The sequence below is a fragment of the Centruroides vittatus genome, unplaced genomic scaffold, assembly GCF_030686945.1.
Source record: "Centruroides vittatus isolate TY-2023 unplaced genomic scaffold, ASM3068694v2 contig_796, whole genome shotgun sequence".
Taxonomy (NCBI): Eukaryota; Metazoa; Arthropoda; class Arachnida; order Scorpiones; family Buthidae; genus Centruroides; species Centruroides vittatus.
The window spans coordinates 171,161-187,927 of NW_027122513.1; the positions used below are offsets into that span (position 1 = coordinate 171,161).

General features: G+C 32.8%; 2 protein-coding genes across 2 annotated transcripts; one reads left to right on the forward strand and one right to left on the reverse strand.

The window, feature by feature from the left end:
- Positions 1 to 1,773: 1,773 nt before the first annotated feature.
- Positions 1,774 to 3,405, reverse strand: LOC136981811 (piggyBac transposable element-derived protein 4-like). The gene has a single exon (XM_067278182.1). The coding sequence runs from the start codon at positions 3,403 to 3,405 to the stop codon at positions 1,774 to 1,776; it is 1,632 nt and encodes a 543-aa protein (XP_067134283.1).
- Positions 3,406 to 10,200: 6,795 nt separating this feature from the next.
- LOC136981812 (tigger transposable element-derived protein 1-like) lies at positions 10,201 to 11,841 on the forward strand. Its single transcript, XM_067278184.1, has 3 exons — positions 10,201 to 10,393; positions 10,487 to 10,851; positions 11,152 to 11,841. Exons 1-3 carry the CDS (start codon positions 10,201 to 10,203, stop codon positions 11,839 to 11,841), a joined length of 1,248 nt encoding a protein of 415 aa, XP_067134285.1.
- Positions 11,842 to 16,767: the final 4,926 nt, after the last annotated feature.

Below are 16,767 nucleotides of genomic sequence, written 5' to 3' on the forward strand. Positions count from 1 at the left end.
CAATCGATGAAAACAAGGGGTGTCTTGCCGCTCGCACAAATTCCGCCCCAAACCATGACTGACATTGGATTTTGTGATGTTCGATGACGGCTGAGTGTTCGGGAGCCCCCACGGACCAGTTCCTGTCGTTTTGATGGTTGTACGGGGAAAAGCTTCTCGTCTGTGAAGAGAATGCACTCCCATTGTCGACCTGCGGCCCGACGCTTGAGTTAATGGGATCTTTGGAGTCTCACGCACTTGTTTTCATCGGTGAGGAGCTGAACCTTTTGGAACTTGTAGGGCTTGAGTACGAGTTCCTTTTTCGCCATTAACCGCATGTCGTCATCTCTCGTTTGATGATCTTGCGGTTCCTAGACATGAGACCATTTTCTCATGGAGACCTTCGCATGTCAGTCAACTCTCTTTGTGATGATCTTGCGGTTCCTAGACATGTTGACAGTGTGCTTTCTTCCACGTCCGGGACGGTCACCATTGTGGCCAAGCTCCTTAAATCGCCGAACTGCATCTGAGACTGTCATTTTTGGAACACCGAGCAGACGAACAATTTCACATTGATGCTTTCCTTGACGGAATAGCTCCAAAATTGCACACCATTTGTTAGACACCATTAAAAAAATACAGAACTAACTCTTATTACATCGAAAGTACATCTACACGGGCAGGAAATCATGGAGAATTAAACAATAGTATGTAAATTGGTTACAGTAAAAAAGTTCAGATGCAGCATTGCTACAAACTTTGTACGGGTTAATTATTGTCACCCTGTAATAGAATCAAAAGAAATGAATGCCATATCTTTAAAGAATAAAAATGAGATGTGGCAAATTCTAACTGAAGAATTTAGTAAGTTTCTGGAAGTTAGTAAATGGGACACAAAAAACTTGAAAATTTTGTGAAAAATTTGAAGCAGAAAGCAAGAAAAGATGTGGCATCAAATAAGCAAGCACAGATGAGTATTGGGGAAGTAGTATGTGTCGATATTGAATGTCCTATGCCACCAATTACAGAAAAAATTTTCTCTTTAATTCCTGAGCAATTTACATTCCTCTCAAATCCTGTTGACAGTGATGCTGATTTTAATGCCTCTGTTGAAGGTAAATTTGTTTATATCAAATTATACTCAATCAAAACTAAACAGTAATAAAGCAGTTTAATAATAATAAATGAAAATTAAAAAAAGTTATAAACATTGATATTTATTTTCAGACAATGTGGCTGAATTTCTTGCATTACTGCAACAGCAATCAAGAGAATCAAATAGTGAAAATATGAATATATCAAATGTAAGTGTTAAATAGTTAATTTTCCTTAACTCCTTCAGACTTTCCGTTACTTCTCTAATGTAAAAAGATTTTCACCTTTCTTTTTGAATATTTAAAAAAAAAAACATCATTTGAGTCGAAAAAGATTTTTTTAAAATTTTTTTGAATGTGGCCTAGTTGGTTCCTAAATGGTATCTTTCCCTTTGGATAGCCAACTTTACAGGGGTACAGGGCCTGCAATGTTGGCTTGTCTGCATGACTCCCGTGTCGTGCTGGAAAGCTGCCATTCGAAGTTAGCATCGGTTAGCGTTTAAAAATAATTTAAGAAATGAAACATAATACAACATAAAATGAAAATAAATTTAATGACATAAAAATAAAATAAAAATAGAAAAATGACAAAATACATGAAAAATAATAAAATATTTACAAATATACATCTATAATCAAAAATATATCAAAAATTGAAAAATAAAAATAGAAAATATTTTTTGTACAATATGAAATAAAATTAAAAGTTTACTTTTGAGTGATATAATTTAAAACAAGGAGCGGGACACAAGGCCACCTTACACTGTTTGCATTGGTACCTTGTTTCTCTTCGAACTTTTTTCCCCTTGTCGTCACGTTTTTGGCAACAGACAGCACAGCATCTAGTTGGAGCAACTTTTTTCTCGGTCGGCGGAATAAAGTCCGGGAAATGTTTTTCCGTAAGTCTAAGCGGACTCGGAGTTCTCGCCCGACCATGTTTGCCGGTCATCGTTTCGCTGTGATACATAGTTATCAGTCGTTCTATCAAAGCCATTCGAAAACACAAATTAGTTTTTTCTCCACCATTTTTCTGATATAGTACGTACGCATTATATAAAGAAATATCAACTAATTGAAAAAATATTTTTTTGTAATATTTCTTCCCTCTTTTTCTTGCCACAGTATAATCATGGAGATGCTGATCTAATAAGTCAACACCTCCCATAGTGTTGTTGTAGTCTACAGCAACTTGTGGCTTCATTATTTCACCAGTTCGCGTTTCCTTCCTTACCATTGCTGGACTGTGGAATGTAGAGAGGAAAGTGACTGTTCTCCTGTCCTGCCATTTTTGAATCATCACTTTACCTCTCTGCGTTGCCATTGTCTCTCCTTTTTTAAATTTTTTTTGATGTAACACTTTCGGAACATCTTTCCGTGTTGTTCGTAGTGTTCCACAACAATCAGTTTTCACCGTTATTAGATAATCTGCTAATTGTGGGGAAGTGTAATAATTATCCGTTGTTAGACAGTATCCCTTGTCTAACAACGGTTCCAGTAATGTTAACACAACTTGGCTTGTGTATAACATATTTCCGTATTTTTGGTTTAGGCAAGTGCCTTTTCCAGTATAAATAAGAAAGTTATATAGGTACCCAGAGCTGGATTCACAGAACATATAAAATTTGACATCGTAACGAGCCCGTTTCTGAGGAATGTACTGCCTCCAGGAAAGACGGCCTTTGAACAATAGCAGGCTCTCGTCGATGCTTATGTTTTTTTCGGGGGTATATAAGCGGGAGAATTTTAAATTTAGATTTTTTGCTATAGGCCAAATTTTCCACAGTTTGGGATTTTCATGTGTTTCTGCATTGAAGCTGTTGTTATCTGTAAAGTGCAAATTTTGTTTAATATCCATCCATCTTTTTTTGGTCATTAATTTACTAAAAATTGGGGTATGTAGAAGATCATTCCTGGACCAGTACATTCTCTCAGCAGGTTTGTATAACAGGCCTTGTAACATACAAATTGTTAAAAAAATGTACATTTCTTTGTCCGTTACCGGCTCCCACTGATCCCTAGATGAGCGTGCCTGTTGCATCGCGAAATTATTCGTTTCACTCACAATAATGTTTATAAGTTGTAAATCAAAAAATAGCAGAAAGTATTCTGAAGGATCGAATGCATCTGTAGGGGTGAATTTACACCCCGGACTTCCCCGAAAAGGAAATTTCGGAGGAGGTGGAGGAGGATTGTCTACATTGAGTTCCATCCAGTTTTTTTCAGAGGGGACGTCTCCATAGTCGCTATTGTCTGACGACTCATCTTGGGTTCTAACAGTGATGTCTGAGTCACTGTTAGTCAGTTCCTCATATTCAAAATCTGAATCTGACATTCTGACAATAAAAAAAATTTCTAAAAACCTGTTATAACAATTATTATTATTCTCCAGAAATAATATATTTTTTATAGACTTACTTGATAAAATAGCAAAATATATTTGGTCGGACAAGATATTAGCCTTTTTCGACCTGTCTAGCAAAAGGAAAAAAATCTTTCTAAAAACCCGTTATAACAATTATTATTATTCTCCGGAAATATTATGTTTCTTATAAACTTACTTGATAATTACTGGATAAATTTTATCTAGTTGGTATTTCTACGAGCGCACTAGAACTAAAAGAGAACCTTTCTTCTAGAAAGCAAGGCAACGAGTGAAAATTTTTCGAAGCATTCGAAAAGAGAACAAAGAGAGAGAATTTCTAGGAACAAATATCTGAGACAATTTATTGCAGTCATAAATTCATTTGAGAACCCTGATGGGGACTAACTGCATCTTTAGAACTAAGACCAAAGATATCGCCACAGGCAGCGCTACACCCGCTATCGGGAACTTTTGTACTTACAGTACATTACACATTTCCATTTAGCAAATGCTTATTACAACTTCCTCATCTGAGAATTGATAATTACTTGCAGGTGTTTGGAAGTTCTTTCTAAATGCTTTTATACGTAAATAATTTTACAGAAATACGAATAACATATCACCGTTTATGATTGCTGACTACAATATATATATGTTTACAAAAATTTATAAAATTCAAGACTTGAAAAAATCAAAAAACTTTTTTGTATAAACATTCGATCAATCTGTTATGTTACGTAGACAGGTATATTTTCTCAAAAAAATCATGCAGCTTTCTAAACTGACGTAGCGATACAATATAGCTTATAGTTTACAACGCAACTAGTTTGGGGGGGCGGTTGAAGTTGTAAAAGTAGGTCAACACACATTTGTGCATGGATGGTGTATATATGATTTTGTTTATGTTATTTATACTATTATAATAACAGAGCACTATAATAAGCGATTATTACCTTATTATATGAACGACTATACATGTATTATTTTTTTATGTATTACGGAAGTACCACAATAAACCGGAATCACTTTGTTTTTTAGAAAAACTTGTGGCTGGATGATTCTGAAAAAACGTTTATAAACGTAAAATAGTATGAATATACATATAAATTTAATAAACTCGGGTAAAAATAAATGAGAGTAATGATTTATGATTGTTTGCATATGTTTATAGCTGACAAAGTCTCTCTGAGAAGGCATGGCTTTTTGCTTGAAAATTCCCACCCCACAAACCCGAATCGAAGCTTATTTGTCGAAGGATAGTCAATTAGCTATAATCTACCAAATACAGCTCAACAAGCATGTGAACGACGGTTTGTTTTATCCAATAAACAAAAGAAGGTTGTTCTATAGATATAACATAGGAAGGAGGAGTTTTGTACAAACTGTAATCAAGTCTGTAGCAATCTAAGTTTTTCATTTGCTTTCTTGTATGTGTCTTTTGACTGTCTCAACCAATAAATGTTTTGTCACCACCTCCGGACCATAAATATTTCGCGAAATACCGTCCTCTCCCATTGTAAAGCAATTAGAGATGAGGAGGCAGATTATTGGCTGATAAAATCGATAGTCAACTTCTTTTACACTGTAGTTGGTTACTTTCTGTCTATGTGGAAATTAGATCAACGAATCAGCCACCAGTGAAAACAGTGGAGCTCAAATTTCCACTAAGTGCCATCCCTCTCAGGCTACAGTCTTTGAAATATCTAAACAATCGCTATAAAATTGCTTGTTTCTATCGTTTTTAGCTCTAATTAGCTAATTTATTGTTCTTAGAGAGTATTTAGGTGAGTAAACATTATTTTAGAACTGTGAAGTTATAAATTATTTGGGAAAGTGAACATTTTTCCTTGCTATTACATAATATGAGAAAATATGTAAACAATCGCATGCAAATTTGCATAGTATAGTCGATTATTTAAAAATCGTCGAAATATTATAAAAATAATGCTTCTTATACATTATCGCTAAGAAAACTTGTGTTGACTTCGACCCTCCGATGACTCATCCACTCCCCTCCTAGGAGAGTAATTAGAGAAGTAGTGTGAAAAATGACAATAACTTCTCACTTGCTGAAGCTAGAAAGCTGTGGTTTTCAAAGAACACGTGCGTGAGTAATGAATTTACGATATTATAGCGATTTTCTATAAATAAATACATTTTTTTTTTTTTTGGAACTTTAAAATTTTATTATTATAATTTTAAATTCGTGATAAACAAAATACAAAACTACAGTAAACTGTAATATGATTTTGCTAGAAAAGAAAAAGAGACTGAATGTAGCGCGAATTTGAAACGAGATAGCACATTTGAAACAATACTTGCACCCGTAAAAGTGCTTTTCCTGCAAAACATTGTATTTTTGATAGAAGAACACAGAGTTTTTATAAAAACTCTGTATATGAATATTTTTCATTAGCTTATTACCAGAGAAAGGTTTTTTTCTGTCCTACATTGCTTGAGCCGCACTACCCCCTGGAGTTTGTCATGAAGAGAGAAATAGTATATTGTAAACAATGATATTTTACACCATGAGGCTATACAAGGGCGCAGTTCGTTTATTACAAAAGAGAACATATTACTTTACATTATAAATGTAAAGTAATATCTAAATAATAAAATAAATAAATAAAATCTATTGATTTATTTTTATTTTATGATTTTTTCGAAAATGAAACATGTAAATATTATTGTAAATTTGTATATATGGATAAAATTACATCAAATGTGTTTAGATGAAAATAAAGTATAAAAATACTAACTGCAAGAAAATATTCAACAATCTGTACAGAACAATCGATATAGGAAGATAAGAAAAAATTAGGCTAGACAAGCGTGTTATTTTGATTTCCTCCATAATTGCTGGCAGGTGTTCCAAAGAACTTTTATTATAAAAGCTTTATTATGTGTATTTTTACACAAATACAAACAATTTCTTATATCACAATAATATTTATTCTATAATTATTCGTTTCTAGCTTTATATGCTGACATACAAGCTTTACAAAAATATCTCACAAAAAATCAGAATAATTTATAATACACCATTTTACGAAATGATTTTCTAAAAAATTTTAGTTTAAAACTTTATTTATTTTATTATGTATTATTTAGAAACTTGTTATTTTTCTTATAAAACAAAACTGGCAAGAAGACACTTGACACAGGCTTCTAGCTAGCTTCACATATAGATACACAGCTGGATGACCTTGAGAACAGCTGATTGTAAACTTTCGCGGGATGTTCCCAAGATTGCCTGAAGGGGAGTAGGTTTTTCTACACGAGTCTGAACGAGTTACTGTAACTACTCGAATGTATTTCGTGATTTTTTAATAGTTTTTAGACTAGTTTCTTCTTATTACTTATATTATATGCTAAGTATAACCTCACATTATGTTTTTTTGTGTTTTACAGGAAAAACACCCAAAAATATTAAAAAAATTAATAATACACCAATTTATGAAATACATTTCTAAAAAAGTTTAGCAAAAAACTTTATTTCCTTTATTACATATTATTCAGAGACGAATTATCTTTCACAGAAAAAAAAATTGAAACGGATCACGTGACGCGCGCCGCTATTTTGTGTACATAGCTAAATGTCCTTGAGAACAGCTGTTTGTGAAAGCTAGCGGGATTTTCCCAAGTAAGTTTCAGGGGAAGATAGGTTTCTACACAGATGTTCATTAATTACCGTAAGCACACAAATATATCACTAGAATTTTGGTCATTTGTAATGTTTCAATAGGAGGGGACCGAATAAATGGTCAAAAATAAAAACTTTTATTGGATGTATTGGGTTGTTCGGAAAGTTCGTAGCGATTTTTGATAGCCGACAGTTGAGACACCGATTGACGCAAAAATGATTAGAATTGTACAAACCAATGAATATTACGATAAATGACCTTGAGACGCGTTCGTTACAAAAAAACTGTTAAGATTATTCAAATAGCGTTTAATTTGGCTCATTGCAAAAATGGATGCGAACAACGTGCATTATTGACACTTGTTTCTTTTCTTTTTTCGTAAACGCAAAAATGCTGTACAAACAGCAAAAAAGATATGTGATGTTTATGGTGGGAGTGCTGTATCAGAATCAACTGTTCGAAAGTGGTTTGCAAAATTTAAAACGGGTAATTTCAGCCTTGAAGATGCTCCTCGCTCAGGAAGACCTCCTGTTATTGAAGAGGACCAAATCAAAGCATTATTGGATGAAAACCCTCATTACACAACTCGAGAGATTGCAGACATAGTGAAGTCATCAAACAGTACTGTATTTCAACATCTAAAGAAGCTCGGATACGTGAATCGTTATGACATTTGGATACCTCACGACTTAACAGAAAAAAACTTACTGGATCGCATCTCCATTTGTGATTCTCTTGAAAGACGAAATGAAAATGACCCTTTTCTGAAGCGTTTAGTGACAGGTGATGAAAAGTGGATCATTTATAACATCATCAGCCGAAAACGATCGTGGGGTAAGAAAAATGAATCACCATTAAAAACTCCAAAGGCCGGTCTTCATCCAAAGAAGGTCATGCTCACTGTCTGGTGGGATTGGAAAGGAATCCTGTACTATGAGCTGCTTCCACAGAATCAAACAATTGATTCTGATAAGTATTGTACCCAATTGGATAAGCTGAACGTGGCAATTAAAGAAAAATGTCCGGAACTGGCCAATAGAAAAGGCATTGTGTTTCACCAAGATAATGCCAGACCTCACACGTCTTTACGAACACGCCAAAAATTATTGGAACTAGGCTGGGATGTTTTACCCCACCCCCCTTACTCACCCGACCTTGCCCCGTCGGACTACCATTTGTTCTGTTCTCTACAAAATTCCCTTCATGATAAAAACTTTGATACTTTGGAAGCTTGCAAAAACCACGTGGATCAGTTTTTCGCGGAAAAAACTGGAAAGTTCTACGAAGAGGGTATCATGAAGCTGCCCCATAGATGGCAAACACGTCATTAACTCCTTAATTCCCCTATTTTCCCCGTTAAAATTGAAATTAATGATTAAGAATAATTAAAAATAATTAAAAAATAATAAAAACGAAAAAAAAACGAAAGAAATGTGTTAATTTTGAAGAAAAAGCTTCAAAGTACAATTTCCTTTTTCTCGCCTATCCGCGAAATCTGACACTGATGAGTCATTGTTTACACAGCTGGATGACCTTGAGAACAGCTGGTGTCGTCTTTCGCGGGACATTCTCATGAAACTCTCGGGAGGAGAAGGGTAAAAAGTAGGGTGAATACTAGATGGTGGTATATTTCTAAATATTTTTTTTTAATTACGATTTTAATTGATATTTCCGACCCCCCCGACTTAATTAAACGTAATTATAAAAAAATCTATTAATTAAAAAAATTAAAAAACTATTGGATGTTGTTTTTGACATCAGAAAATAGCTTTAAATAACTTTACCGAAGTAAAATCGACGCACTAGAAGTTTAGAAGGATGAATGAAGTTCCATAAAAAAATCCCATAAAAAAACAATTAAGCGTTAATTACGGTCATTAAAGGTTAATTAAAATCGCAATAAAATTTTTTCGCGCGGGTAAAAATTTTTCAAAAAATTTGGAGACTTAGAAAACATTCCAAAGATCAAAAAATTTTTTTTCGGGTCCCAAAGTACCGTTTTTTTGTAACGCTATAAAATTTTGTCCGAGTTATCTCGGATTTGGACGTCTATGCACGTCAATGGTCGTTAAGGGGTTTAAAAACAATGGCGCATACATAATGGAATAAAAGTATATTTTTAGTATTAAAACAATTTCTTTTATTTCTCTTAAAAATCGCTACGAACTTTCCGAACAACCCAATATCATTTCAAAATTTGCTGAGGTCATAGAAGACATCCAATAGAATACGAAATAAGCTTTTTCCCACATATATCATGCATACGACCGCTCTAAAGAATTATTTAATACTTGCCCGAGATATCTCGGGTTTAGTTCCGCACAGTTGTACGCACAGCCCGAGATATCTCGGGCTAAGGGCTTAAGGCGTTAATACATATTTCCTTTTATTTGTAGGATTATATTTTAGGGATTCTTTGTATATAGATATACTGTAAAATTAGAGTAAAAGTAATGAAACTTGTATCAACAATTACAATTTGATATAAATTATGTAAACAAGATATTTTAATCATAATAATGCTTCGATACTAAAAACTAATTAGCCAAACAGAAATTTATTTTTAGAGCTATATTACTTTTTAACTGAACTTTTAAAAAAATGACCATATTGCAAAAATGTTCATTTGTATATCACACACTTTCAGATACTCATACAGGATTTATGTCTTGTGAATCCATCAGAATTTTCTGATGATCCAACAACAAGTGAAACACACAATAATAATAATCATTGCAGTAATTTTAAAATTGTTGATAAATATGCACTAGAGTGTCACAAAACTTGAATGCATTTTTGAAAAGAACATAGAGCTAAAATTAATCATTGTGAAATTTGAAAGTAATTTTGTATTATTTTGTTTTTATACATGTACTCTGCAAAGGAAGACAAATCTTCCATCATGTTTGCTGAGATTAATACACTAATTGCCCGAATTTGATGGATCGCGCTCATTGAAATCAATGTTTGAATGATGCTTAGTCTCAAGGTGTGCTAATTTTTGTTCTTCTCTTGTGTTTTTTTGTTCAAAATAGCTCTATCCGAAACTGCCCGCGACGATCACATTAAAAATGAGAGGGCGACACTATTGCGGTTTTTGCAGCTTGTGACGCCCTTGAAAATGGCTCCTAAACATCCTCCACCCTCTAAATCTTCTAGTGAACCCAAGAAGAAGAGAAAAATGATGACATTGAACAAGAAAGTTAATTTATTGGACATGCTTAAGGCAGGCCATAGCTATGCGTCTGTTGCATGCCATTACGGATTGAACGAATTGACGGTTTGCTACATAAAAAAGGATGAAGTGAATATCCGTAAAACTGCCTCGATATCGTTCTCCAAGGACACTAAGTGAGTTTTGACTTCTCATAATAAGCGAATTGTGAAAATGGAGAATGCCTTATCAGTGTGGATATCGGACTGTCAGGAAAAGAAGGTTAGTCTCGATACCAATATGATTCGGACTAAAGCCAAAGCCCTGTATGATAGACTCGTTCCTGAAGGAGAGTTGAACGAAGACGATGAAGGTGATGACAACGATGACGAAAATGAACCTCAGCCTAGTACCAGTGCCTCGAGTGATCCTACTGCACGAGAAAAACCTGATTTTGTTGCCAGCAAGGGTTGGTTCGAGAAATTCAAGAGGAGATTTGGCCTTTGCAGCATTCCTTTGTATGGGGAGGCCTCCTCGGCAGACCAAGAGGCAGCTCTTCGTTACGTCGAGGAAGAGTTTCCGAAGATAATTGATGAGGGTGGTTATCTCCCGGAGCAGGTCTTTAACATGGATGAGACTGGCCTCTTCTGGAAGAGGATGTCGTCCCGGACGTTCCTTTACAAGGACGAATTGTAGAAGCCAAGGTTCAACGCCCACAAAGATTGAGTGACTCTCCTCATGTGTGGGAATGCTGTGGGCTTCATGCTCATGCCCGGCTTAATTTACAAGTCCTTGAATCCTCGGGCTTTGAAAAACAAAAACAAAGTCTTGTTGCCTGTCTACTGGATGCACAACAAAAAGACATGGATAACAAAAGCCCTCACACTCGACTGGTTCATAAAATGCTTTATTCCGCAGGTGAAGCTGTACCTCACTGAAAAGGGGCTTCCCTTTAAGGTCGTCCTCTTCATGGACTGTGCAGGAGGACATGCAACCAGTCTCCATTATGATGGGGTCCAAGTGGAGTTCCTGCCCCCCAACACCACTTTCCTTATACAACCCATGGATCAGAGGGTCATTTGGGCCTTCAAGGCCCTCTACATGAGGTCCACGATGGAGGGCCTCATCTCCTCCATCAACGAAGACAACGTGGTCTTCAGCCTGAAGAACTATTGGCGGGGATACAACATTGCAAAGTGCTTGGTCAACATTCAGAATGCTCTTAATGAGATGAAAGAGCAGACACTGATTGCAAGTTGGAGGAAATTGCGACCAAAAAACGTCACCCATGACTACAAGGGATTTACGCCTGACGAAGTTCACCACTTCGCTGTAGATAAGGCTGTGAGGCTGGCTCGGTTAGTAGCCAATGAAGGGTTCTCCGACATGATGACGGAAGAAGTGAACACACTGATGGAGTGCCACTCAAACCTCTTAACCGATGAGGAACTCGTCAAAATGACAAGATCGGTGAGTGAGGAAGAAGAAGAGGTATCTGACGATGCTGATGACAACGAAGCTGAAGAACGTGGCCTTACCTTGGAAAACCTGCAAGAGCTCTGCAACAAAGGGCCCAAGAAATCAACGACAACATGGTCAGAGCTGTAGAATTCAGTAACCATATTGATGGTGTAATGGCATTGTACAAGGGCATCTTTGCTCAGAAGAAAAAACAACAGTCACAACTCCCCATCACGATGTTCCTTGTGCGCCGAAAACATTCTGCAGAAACTCCTGCTACCTCTACGCTGCCTCCTGCAGCTACCCCAGCTCTATCTGAAGCTGCCCGTGACGATCCAGCTCTATCCGAAGCTGCCCGCGACGATCACATTAAAAATGAGAGGGCGACACTATATTGCGGTTTTTTACTTATTGCGGCCAGTTCTGGTCCCTATTAACCGCGATAACCGAGGGATGACTGTATATGATTGATGAAAGGTTAACAAATGTTTTTGATACAATTTTAAACTTCATCGATCAGTTTATAAAAAATGGATCAGGGTGGATTATTAAGGAAATTATATTTTTGTATATTCATTTAGGAATTTATAAGGCTGAGAATGGGGGATGCAGTAATATCATCCTTTCAAAGCATTTAATTAATAAACATTGTTTGTTGAATATTAAATGTAGTGATAATTACTGTTTTTTATACCGTATAATTGCTAATTTTTGTATCCAAATACCAAATACTAACAACAAAAATTCAATTTATTCATATAAGAAATTTTTGAAATATTTAAATACACATACTCTAAAATTTCTGGTATATATTAAAAATATCTCATCATTCAAAAAAATAATGGTTTAAAAATTCAGGTATTTGGATATGAAAAAAAATTTATCCTATTTATATAAGTAAATATCAATTTGAAAAAGAAATTAATTTGTTATATAAATTCCATTATTTTCTAATTAGAAACTTTAACAGACTATTGTCAGAAAAATCAGGAATATGAAAATTTTGTAAATGATGTCTTACAGGCTTTCAAAGAAGCCATACGTTAAACAAGCACGTAAAATTATATTCTAATTATAAATATCAAAAAGTTTCTACCCTGTCTGGAGAAAAGACAATTGCTAGTAATTACAAGAAGCAATTATATCACCCTGTAGTAATTTATTCTGATTTTGAATCAATTCTAGAAGAAGTTCCTGTAAACACAGTAGATCAAAATTCTAGTTTCACTAAAACTATTCAGATTCATAAACCTATATGTTATTCTATTGTTATTACTGAAAATGATGATGCTTTATTATATTCTAATTTTTATTGTGGTAAAGATGCTGTTAAGCATTTTTTATTTGATATCCAGAATTAATTAAATATTTTATTAGATAAAATAAATAATTATGTAGAAATGAATATAGATACTATTCTTGATAATTATGAACATCAACGTCATATATGTAAGGAGGGTTTTAATAATGATGATATCAGAGTAAGAGATCACTTAACAGGTGACTATTGTGGGATTGCCCACAATCATTGTAATTTAAATTATAGATTCAAAAAATTTATTCCTATTATACTATATAATTTTACAGGTAATGACTCTAATCTAATTTTTAAAAATATTCCTTCTAAACTATTTTCAAGAATTCAGATTATTCCTGTAAATTCAGAAAAATTTACATTTACTTTAGATCATTTTAAATTTATAGATAGTTATCAATTTTTAAATTTTTCCCTATCTACTTTAACAGAAAATTTGAAAAATGTGAATTATAATTTTCCCATTTATAATCAATTTTTCTATAATAACGAAAATAAAGATTTATTAAGAAGAAAAGGAATTTTTCCTTTTTCTTATTTTAAAAACAAAGCTATTGTATGTGAGAGATGTTTACCACCAAAAAATACTTTTATAATCAATTATCTGGAGAAAATATTAGCAATGATGATTACCAGCATGCAAAATTAGTTTGGGAAAAATTTCATTGTAAAAATTTTAAAGATTATTTAAAATTATGTTAATATGTTGACACTTTATTATTGGCTGATATATTCCAAAATTTTAGAAAATTAAGTTTAAAGTATTATAATTTAGATTCCAGTATATTTCATAACAGCTCCAGACTTGACTTGGAATTGTGGATTAAAAATGACATAAATCCAGCTGGAATTATTTAACCCTTACCCTGCCGTCTGCCACGCCCCCTTATTTTGTAAAACGGCCAAGGTCAAAATAGGTAAATCAGGCAATATTATTTTAAAAATTCACCAAAAATTAAATTATTATTTGATTCATATGAAAAAAATCACATATATTTATCAATATAGTTAGTTTTAAATACGACATTTTTCAATAAAGTTTGTTTGAAAAATTTATGAGAAAAAAAAAATAATATATGATAATTGACATTCAAACTTGAAAATTTGTTACTTTTTGTCAAAATTAACATTGTCTGGTTACTTTATTCTTATTGTCACTGAGCCAGAATGACGTAGAATATTGTTCTGTACAGTTTGATATTACATTTATGCACGTACGTTTATTCGTTGTGAAATTATCGCACATTATATCAAACATTTGTTTGAAATCTGAACTTTATTCTGCTTTCATCTAACATAATTAACTAATATACTTTATTCATTTCATATCAAACAAGACTATATATTTTTGTAATAAACATACGATTACCAATAGCAATAGATGTAACATTTGCTAATATTTTAGATTTAAAAAAAAATTAAAAATTAAAAATTAAAAAAAATATATAAAATATCAGAACTGAAGGTCATAACTTAAATATTTACGATATATTAACATATTATAGCTGAATAAACTTATTATAGCATAAATCAACTTATTATAGCAATATTATTGCATGAATATGCTAAAAATAAAATAAAAAATTATCAGAAAATGAAAAATTAAGAAAAAATAATTGATAATTAAAATTTTTTAAGTCGACAAAACACCACCTGGACAAAAATATGTAGAATGAACGATAAACAAGACAATGCCGTCAAGTGCTGACATCTGTTGTCGATAAATTTTATAAAAATCGATTGTTAACAGGGTAACGATCAATCGGTACCCTGGCCGTTCTTGACTTGACGAATTGTGGATTAAAAATGACAGTAAATCCAGCTGGAATTATTTAAGGATATTAATATGTATCTATTTATTGAAAGAGGGATTTGAGGTGGGATAAGTTTAATGGGGAAAAGATTTGCAAAAGCGAATAACCCTCTAATTCTGAAAACCTATGATAAAAATCAACCACATAACTTAATTTCGATAGATGCTAATAATCTCTATGGATTTGTGATGAGTTCTTATTTACCTGTAAATAATTTCAGATGGTTATCTGAGGATGAAATAAATGCTTTAGACATTCATAATATCCCCCAATAGGAATAATATAGGCTATATTTTAGAGGTTGATTTAAAATATCCCCCAAATGTTCATGACAGACATAATGGTTTATCATTAGCTCCTGAACATATCAATATTCCCTATGATTTATTATCAAATTATCAAAAATTGGTATTAACTAAATTAAACTTAAAATATAATGATAATAATCATAAGAAATTAATTCTGACTTTCTTTGATAAACAAAATTACATAATTTATTATAGAAATTTAAAATTTTATTTAGAAGAGGGGTTAATATTAATTAAAATTCATCAAGTGCTCGCATTTAACCAAGAGGCTTGGTTTAAGCCAAGTCTCTTGGTTAAATGTTTTTAATAATTTTTAATAATAGAAAATATTATTAAAAAATATGTAGTTTTTAATAATAAAAAAATGGCAGGAATCGACGAATGATTTCGATAAATATTTTTTTAAATTTATGAATAACAGCTTCTTTCATATAACATGTCAGAATGTTCATAAACGTTTGATTTTCAATCATGGCTGTTTTTAAATTCAATGCTGAAAATATTTATCTCAAGCATCTCTCGAAAATTTCCAAATTATTAATGATAATTTTTTTCATTTTAAAAGTTGTGAAATTAACTTATGTTTGGATAAACCAATTTATATAGGGTTTTGTGTATTAGAATTAAGTAAATTACATATGTATCAAACATTTTATAAAATATTTTAAAATAAATACGGTGAAAATGTGAATTTATTATACACAATACAGACTCGCTAACGCTTCAAATTTATACAAATAATTTATATGACGACTTTAAATCATTTCCAGATATTTTTGATTTTAGCAACTATCCAAACACACACAAAAATAAACTAGGATATTTTAAAGATGAGATGTCATTTAAACCTATAATAGAATTTTGTTAATTAAAACCGAAAATGTATTCATATATTTTCGATAATCAAAATAAAAAAAAAAAACAGCTAAAGGAATTTAAAAATCTGTTGTTAAAACCTTCTACCACGAAAAATATAAAGAAGTTTTATTTAATCCTTTTGCCACCGTTTGTCCTGCCCCTTGTTTATGTTTATTTTGTAAACTGACCGAGGGCAATATAGGTCAGTCAGGCAATATTAATTTAAAAATTCACCAAAAATCAAATTATCATTATATTCATATGAAAAAAATCACGTACATTTACTAATATCTTTAGTTTTAAATATGATATTTTTCAATAAATTTTATTGGAGAAAGTTATGAGAGAAAAAAATAATATATCATAACTGACATTCAAACTTGAAAATTTGTTACTTTTTGTCACAATTAACATTGTCCGGTTACTTCATTCTTATTGGCACTGAGTCAGAATGATGTACAACTGTTCTGTACAATTCAATATAACACTTACGCATGTACGTTTATTTGTTGTGAAATTATCGCACATTATATCAAACATTTGTTTGAAATCAAAACTTTATTCTGCTATCAACTAATATAATGAATAGTGATGTAACGAATAGTATATTTGGCCTCAGCCGAATACCGAATATTCGGCTAGGAGCTTGGCCGAATACCGAATATTCGGCCAGGAGTGTGGCTGAATGGCCAAATATTTGGCCAAACTATTCGGATTGATTAACGCACGTACGAAAATTGACGCGCAAACCGCATTATGGCAAGGATCGCGCACTCTG

Coding starts and splice junctions, on each gene's coding strand:
- LOC136981811 (XM_067278182.1), bottom strand. CDS start 3,405: ATGTCAGATTCAGATTTTGAATATGAGGAACTGACTAACAGTGACTCA.
- LOC136981812 (XM_067278184.1), top strand. CDS start 10,201: ATGGCTCCTAAACATCCTCCACCCTCTAAATCTTCTAGTGAACCCAAG. Junction 10,394..10,486: donor AAAGGATGAAGTGAATATCC/GTAAAACTGCCT, acceptor ATGCCTTATCAG/TGTGGATATCGGACTGTCAG. Junction 10,852..11,151: donor GTGGTTATCTCCCGGAGCAG/GTCTTTAACATG, acceptor TTTATTCCGCAG/GTGAAGCTGTACCTCACTGA.